Below are 7,980 nucleotides of genomic sequence, written 5' to 3'. Positions count from 1 at the left end.
AATATCCCCTTACCTAGTCTGATTATGCCTTATTCTTTGCTATGCATACGACAAAAGCTTCTGATTAAAAAACGAGATAATGGCTTGTTCAAGTCGGTTCTGTCGGGAATCCGCAGCATAGCTATAAGGCCTGCGATTGCTACGTGTAACTTCCTAACACGTGGCACTTTCGCAAAACAAGCAGTAGGTGGCGCAGCATCCCAGGTCACAAGCGGCTTCTCTCCATTCAACAAAGGTGTGGCGTTGATTCTGGCTGGTTAGCTGCTGGGAAAGAGCAAATACCACTGTGACTTTTAACCTTGTTAAACATTTTGAGGGAGGGAGGGCATCAAAAGGAGGTGTTGAAAATGGAGCCCTAAAACTAGATTTGGAACAAAGAAATTACAGATTTGGCAGCCTCCTAAAGTATCATTTTTGCAGGTACTCGTTCCTCTTGGCCCTCCACCTCTCTGTTGCAATCATTTAAATCTGCATGGCAGAAAAAGGAAGAAAAAAGCCCAGCCCACAATTCAAATACAGCCAGCCCTTTTATGAGCGCAATTCCCTCCTGAAGCAGTTCTGCTTTTCCTGGCTGGTGTCTTCAGTTATGAGCTGCTAATGTTCCCAAAAGAGGAGGAGGCCCAGTTATGTTTTCTTGTTTTCCTCCCAACTTCTTCAGCATTTTAGTCAGATTTTCATTTCTGTGATGGAAGGGAGCCAAGGGATTCTGAAGGTGAGTGACTATTGTGGGTTTTTAATAGATCTTTAGCAAACCTGCCTATTATAATTCCTCGCACACGGCAGCAGAGAAAATCCTTTGAACCTGCTTTTAACTCCCCTGCTGTTTGTCACAGTAGCTGGGAGATAATGGAGCGGTAAACAAAATTTTCTGCTCCAGAGCTAGATGTGTTTTTTGCACGATCCCCCGATGCATTGTAAAATATGTGTGCAAAATATTTTAAGTGCACAATATGATTTTATGGACTGTGCTGAAGCCCTGAGCTCTTCATAATCAACACATATAGACTCTCATATTTTGTACTTTATCTGCCTGAGAAGACAAACACTTTCCCTCTAGCTAAGCACAAATTTAAAACAACTCAGGCACGTCATGGGTGTGTGTTTGTATGTCCTGAACTTCTTCCCTGTTATCCTAGAATAGGGGTAGCCAACATGGTGTCCTCTAGATATTGTTGGACTCCAACTCCCATCATCCTCAGCCAGTATAGCTGGTAGTCAGGGATGATGGCAGTTGTAGTTCAACATCTGGATGACTCGTACCCTAGAATCAAGCCTGCTCTTGTCTTCATAGCTCTGCTTGGTTTTTAGTTTCTTGGTCACTCTAAAAGTGTGGCCAAAAGTTGCAAAGAGTGCAATGGAATGTTAAGTAGCTTCCATATTTGTATATGATATATACATGGAGGATATGTGCAGCACACAACTTTATTACCAACTCACTGTGAGTGAAATAAAAATAATGATGCATATGGATGCTCCCACAATTTTCCTAAAATTGTCTCAGCTGATTACCATCTTTCTGATGAGCAGAATGAAGAAAATGGTGGCAAACAGCCTGGAGATGACTGTTCAAAGGGGGGGAAACCTCCAAGGAGGATTATTCATTTTACAAGTGGTGAAACGATGGAAGAATACAGCACAGAGGAAGAAGATATGGAGGAAAGCGACCACAATCCACTTCCTGACACTGTGAGAATGTTTTTAAAAACCTCAAATTTGTATATAACCTTACATTTTAAAAAATATACTCCCAGGTCAGCTAATAACACAAAACAAAAAGCAATTAATGTATCTAATTCCCCACTGCATGCACACTATATCTTTAAAGCACAATCCACACACTCCCACAAAGAATTCTGGGCACTAGTTTGTTCAAGGTGGTTGAGAATTGTAACAACAGCTCCCATAATTCTTGACAAAAATAATGTACTTTGAATGTGCTTGAAAAGCAATATACGTGCACAGCATATGACATCAGGTAATTTAAAATCTCAGTAGAGCCGATAATGACCATCAGTTGGTAGCAGTCTTAATGTGCTGGAAGGCCTAAGCATTAATATATATACCTGGCAATGACTGGGGTCTAAGCAAGCTTTGCTAAAGAGGTCATTTGAATGTGCTGGGTGCCACGACAAAAAAGGCCCTCTTCTCCACCTGCCAAATTTTAGAAGGATGGGTTTTGAGGAGGCCTTCTGACAAGTTTGTTTGAGTACGCTCTTGTGGGATAACTCTCCTTAGCAGGGGTGTGAACCCCTTTTCAGGGCCACAGTTCCTCAAGGGCAACCTTCCAGGGACCATGTAAAAGTGGCGGATGTGGCCAGAGGCCAAGAGTAAGTGAAGCAACAGTGCGACTGTTATTTTCTACCACATATAACATTCCGGCCATGTAAAGGTCTTTCAATACTCTCATATGCAAGCAGTAGCACCCAGAGTGGGTGGCACACAGCTGGGAAGAGGTGTGGCCTGAGGAGCCCTAACCCTAACCCTAAGGACCAGAGAACAAGGTCTGGAGGGCCTCAATTTAGCCTACACACACACACACACAGAGAGAGAGAGAGAGAGAGAGAGAGAGAGAGAGAGTGTCTTGAGTTTTCCCACTTCTGCCTTAGAATGGCAAGTCTACTTCATTTGGTTTGGATTATAGGAGTTTGTAATGAGGGAGAGGAACAAGGACAAGATTACTTAATTCTAGTCATGGAGAGTCACCTAAACAGCAAACGTCCAAGTGTTCCTCTCCCCATCTCAACTCCTGCCGAATCTGCATCTTTATTTCTTGAATGAGAGGTGTTTTCTACAAGAAATTACAAATATCGGAGGAGACATATAATTGGATGTGAAGGCCCTACCAAATTTTAAACACCCTTGATAATAGAAGGCTCTCTATAGTTTCACTTGTAAGGGCAAGAAAGAGGTTTTTGAGTTGTAAGGAAGACATTTTGTCTTCTGAGGTCAAAAGAGACATCCACAGCCCTGATCTCAAATATATAATCCTGCTGTTAATGGAGTAGCAAATGAGTTTCTGTACTGTCATTGGTAAAATGTTGCTTTTGTTTCATAGGTTGGCCTCTCCTGGGCTAGTTACCTGCGATTTTGGGTCCTTCGAATAGCAGCAACAACTTTTTTTAGTAAGCGTTTTTCTTTTCAATAGGATTATCAAATTGATGGTGTGAGAACAGTCACCACATCAATTCACAATTGCTTTAAAAAAATGCCCATGTTGGGTCTGTGGACATTGGTTAAGTCTTCTGCTCCTGGGTGAGAAGGTCTGTCTGTCTTCATCTTCATCCAGCAAACCAGGAACAAGGCCTATCTTACTATAGCCACCCCCAGCTTAGGGCTCAACAGATGTTATTGGACTACAACTCCCATCATCCCTGACTAGTAACCATGCTGGCTGGGGTTGATGGAAGTTGTAGTCCAACAACATCTGGAGGGGCACCAGGTTGAAGAAGGCCATTTTAATGGAAGTTAAAATGTGGTGCATATGGTGTGGGAGGATTAATGTGCATCCATAGTCCACATAAACCAAGTTGCACTATGGCCCATCTTTTGGTCTCCATATATTCTGCTCACAGGTTAGAGATCAACATGAGCTCAACTCAGGTGGGATGTGGCTTGTTGTATCTGTTGGGATACACTGGTGATTTCCCACTTCCCTTCTATCCATTTTCTATTCTCCTTAAGATGAAGGTCCCAATTGCTGTTTTTCTTTAATATCTTTACAGCTTGCGAATTTATTGGTGGGAAGTTTGCCGCACTGTTTGGACTCAATGAATCCAAATATCAATATGCAATAGACGAATACTACAGGACACAGAACAAGGTAAGTGTAGTCTAGCTCCAAGTGGAACAAAAGCAACAGGAATTAAGATCATTGGGATTGTGTTTGGTTAATTAGGGTTGCTTTATTATGGCTCAGGCCCACAGCACCGATCCTATTGAATTTATCTCCAGGGAAGGACTTCCTTTTCTCTGGCAACTCTTCAGAGAATTCAGAGCAAATCTGTTTGTTTACCGATTGCTGGGTTATCTGGCTGTTTCATTGGAGGCTAAGAAGCTGCTAGGGATAAGCCCTCCTGTTTTCTTGTGAGTCTGCTGAGTGACAATAAAGATGAAGCTGGAATGCAATCAGCTTTGGATGTGGGGATCTCTGAAAAGCAAAGAGAAATGGGCCTGGCTGTGAAGTTTGGCAGGAAATAACAAAGGAGGGTCCTTTTGAAATTGGGTTACATGGGAATATTAAAGGCATGTTAGCACTCATTTCCCAAAATAAACATCTTGTTTTCCTGCTGGTCCCTTTTAAGTGTTTCTGCAAGCAAGTCTCCAAAACGGCTGATAAGAATTACTTGTAGCAGGTGGGACTCCACAAGACTTCATCTTTTCCTAGAAAACTTGCAGTCCCTTTCCCTGACACCTAATTTAGTGTTGGATGGGGGAGCATTTCTTAAGATAGCGCTCTCTCACACCTCCAGCCTGAATTTATGCAGTTTTGAGTCCTATGGAAGACTTCTCTTTCCCCTGCCCCAGCACAGCTGGAAACTGCTTATAGACTTTGCATCATAGGCCAATTTTTCTCAAAACAGCAGGCGAGTGAGGTACAGGTTTACCATTTCACCTGCTGTTTTGTGAGAAGTCAGCCTCTGATGCAGAAACCTAAAAGTGGTTTCCAGCTGTGCTGAGGCTGACCATGGAAGCAACAACACTTATTTTTCTTCAAAATGTCTGAGGTCTGCCTTTACAACTGATGATATACCTAAATTCTAATGTTGTTGGATCCAGAGAAACACCAGCAAAGGAGATGGGAGGAAAGGTGACGTCTTCACTCTCTCCTTCTCCCCCATGGTGTCTTTCTGAGGGCTCCCAAAAGCTTTTCCTTTGGCTGAATAGGGCGGGCTGTGGCTTAGGAATATGGGGAGGCTGTCCTGTTCTGCGTTTATCACAATCAGTGCTGTTTCCATTCTTCTACGTTTCAGCTTCCACTAATACTTACGTTAAGGGACACTGGTGGCGTTGTGGGTTAAACCACAGAGCCTAGGACTTGCCGATCAGAAAGTCGGTGGTTTGAATCCCCGCGATGGGATGAGCTCCCGTTGCTCGGTCCCTGCTCCTGCCAACCTAGCAGTTCAAAAGCACATCAAAGTGCAAGTAGATCAATAGGTACCGCTCCGGCGGGAAGGTAAACGGCATTTCCTTGCGCTGCTCTGGTTCACCAGAAGCGGCTTAGTCATGCTGGCCACATGACCCGGAAGCTGTATGCTGGCTCCCTCGGCCAATAAAGCGAGATGAGCGCCGCAACCCCAGAGTCATCCGCGACTGGACCTTACGGTCAGGGGTCCCTTTACTTTTAATACTTATGTTATTTATTTCACAAAATTTAAGTACCACTTGATTATAAAAAAAATTGGTAAAGGCTATTAATGGCTATTAACCATGATGGCTGTGCTTTGCCTCCACGGTCATAGAAACATAGAATTGTAGAGCTGGAAGAGAGCCCCTGGGGTCATTTAGTCCAACTCCCTGTAATGCACAAATCTCAACTAAAGCATCCATGACAGATGGCCATCCAACCTCTGCTTTGAAATCTCCAATGAAGGAGGGTCCACCATCTTCAGTCTTTTCCACTGTTGAACGCTGGTTGACTGACTGAACCCAAAGAGTGGTCAGTAAAGGTTCCTCATCATCCTGGAAAAAAATGACAAGTGGGGTGCTGCAGGGTTCTGTCCTGGGCCTGTTGTTGTTCAACATCTTTATAAATGACTTGGATGAAGGAATTGAGGGGATGCTCTTCAAATTTGCAGGCGACACCAAACTGGGAGGGGTAGCTAAAGCTAAGGACAGATTAGAGAACTGGGCGCAAGCTAACAAAATGAATTTCAGTAGGGACAAATGTAAGGTTATACATTTGGGCAGAAAGTACAAGCTGTACCAATATAAGATGGGGACCCTTGACTTGTCAGCTGGAAACCGCAGGACAGGAGAATGTGAGATTCCTGTGGTCATCCTGGACCACTGTCCCGATCCAGTAGGCTCTTATGTAAAATAAGAAAACATTTATCTAGCTGTTGTCACACGCCTCCCTTAAGACATCCAAATTGTTTTGGTTTTGTGCCCTGAATTTGCTATTGTCTGGGGGTTTGTTTCAGGAAAGTGAAAGTGATGAAGATGGAGAAGAGATGCAGGAGATGGAGGGGACTGTTGCATCCAATGAAAAAGAGCACCTGGAGAGGCAGAGCTTTGGATATGGGTCCACTGATTCTAAAGAGACACCTGCATATTCTCCGGAAAACACTGTTGCAGTGGTCAATGAACTTGAAGAAGGTAGCCTCCCCAGTCCAAAATGAACTTTAGCCACTGTCAAGTTTGTAAATAAGCACTTGATGCACATCTAAATATGGAATGCTTTGAATAAAAAAACCACACAGCTTTGCCTTGTTACTGGAACTTCATGCTGAACGGACCCATTCATGCCCAGAATATAAAGTCGTCAATTATAATTGGGGGTAGTCTCATTATATTTCACCACAAGGTGGCACTGCACGACAATCTCTAATTTTGAGTTTGACTTTTCAAGTTGTCCCAAGACAACAGACTTCCAGTAAAAAGAGACATGGCTGCTTTTGTTTTCACAACAAATTCATTCAGCTTGAAAATGGTTCCTGTTCATTTGGTGGTTGTAATCTGGGTTTGAATTGGCACTTTAGCAGCCCACCATGTCGGGAGTAATTATTTGGTTTATTGACACAAAGTGTTTGTTTTATTCAAGGAAGAATCTACTATATATTTTGGAAAGTGGCTTGTGTTTGTTTGGCCGTCTGTCTGTCCTCTATGGGATGCCCCATGATATCATTGCCAAATGTGACTCAAGGGTTCATAAAATATAAAATATGAAAAACTTCCCTAAACAGGGCTGCCTTCAGATGTCTTTTAAAAATAGGATAGCTGCTTATTTCCTTGACATCTGATGGAAGGGCATTCCACAGGGCGGGTGCCACTACCGAGAAGGCCCTCTGCCTGGTTCCCTGTAACCTCACTTCTCGCAATGAGGGAACCGCCAGAAGGCCCTCAGCGCTGGATGCCAGTGTCCGGTCTGAATGATGAGGGTGGAGACGCTTTTTCAGGTATACAGGAGTGAGGCCGTTTAGGGCTTTAAAGGTCAGCACCAACACTTTGAATTGTGCTCGGAAACGTACTGGGAGCCAATGCAGATCTTTTAGGACCGGTATTAATATGGTCCCGGCGGCCACTCCCAGTCACCACTCTAGCTGCCGCATTCTGGATTAGTTGCAGTTTCCGGGTCACCTTCAAAGGTAGCCCCACGTAGAGGGCATTGCAGTAGTCTAAGCGGGAGATAACTACAGCATGCACCACTCTGGCAAGACAGTCCACAGGCAGGTAGGGTCTCAGCCTGTGTACCAGATGGAGCTGGTAGACAGCCGCCCTGGACACAGAATTAACCTGCGCCTCCATGGACAGCCTTGAGTCCAAAATGACTCCCAGGCTGTGCACCTGGTCCTTCAGGGGCACTTACCCCATTTGGGACCAGGGAGTCCCCCACACCCGCCTGCCCCCTGTCCCCCAGAAACAGTACTTCTGTTTTGTCAGGATTCAACCTCAATCTGTTAGCCTCCATTCATCCTCCAACTGCCTCCAGTCCTTCACTGGTTCTGAAGAGAGGTAGAGCTGGGTGTCATCTGCATACTGCTGAACACTCAGCCCAAACTCCCTGATGATCTCTCCCAGCAGCTTCATATGATGTTAAAAAGCATGGGGGAGAGGACGGAACCCTGAGGTACCCCAGAAGTGAGAGCCCAGGGATCTGAACACTCATCCCCCAACACCACTTTCTGGACACAGCCCAGGAGAAAGGAGCGGAACCACAGTGTGCAGCTATGAAACTTGTACACCCTGTTTTACCAAATATTGTGGCACAGCATGCAAAGTACAATGATGGCTTTTCAAAGCACCTCCGGGTCTCCCCAAAAT

At 44.5% G+C, this 7,980-nt stretch overlaps 1 protein-coding gene across 1 annotated transcript; it reads left to right on the top strand.

Moving 5' to 3' along the window:
• Positions 1-204: 204 nt before the first annotated feature.
• FAM177B (family with sequence similarity 177 member B) lies at positions 205-6,438 on the top strand. Its single transcript, XM_053383096.1, has 5 exons — positions 205-712; positions 1,528-1,686; positions 3,056-3,122; positions 3,723-3,820; positions 6,141-6,438. Exons 1-5 carry the CDS (start codon positions 686-688, stop codon positions 6,336-6,338), a joined length of 549 nt encoding a protein of 182 aa, XP_053239071.1. The 5' UTR covers positions 205-685; the 3' UTR covers positions 6,339-6,438.
• Positions 6,439-7,980: the final 1,542 nt, after the last annotated feature.

This window comes from Podarcis raffonei, chromosome 3, assembly GCF_027172205.1.
Source record: "Podarcis raffonei isolate rPodRaf1 chromosome 3, rPodRaf1.pri, whole genome shotgun sequence".
Taxonomy (NCBI): Eukaryota; Metazoa; Chordata; class Lepidosauria; order Squamata; family Lacertidae; genus Podarcis; species Podarcis raffonei.
This window is presented reverse-complemented; position numbering and strand designations above follow the sequence as displayed.

Bases quoted from the DNA above. Each gene is read 5' to 3' on its own strand.
- FAM177B (XM_053383096.1), top strand. From the start codon at position 686: ATGGAAGGGAGCCAAGGGATTCTGAAG. The intron at 713-1,527 runs GTGAGTGACTAT...TCTGATGAGCAG, and splicing joins GGAGCCAAGGGATTCTGAAG to AATGAAGAAAATGGTGGCAA. The intron at 1,687-3,055 runs GTGAGAATGTTT...TTTGTTTCATAG, and splicing joins ACAATCCACTTCCTGACACT to GTTGGCCTCTCCTGGGCTAG.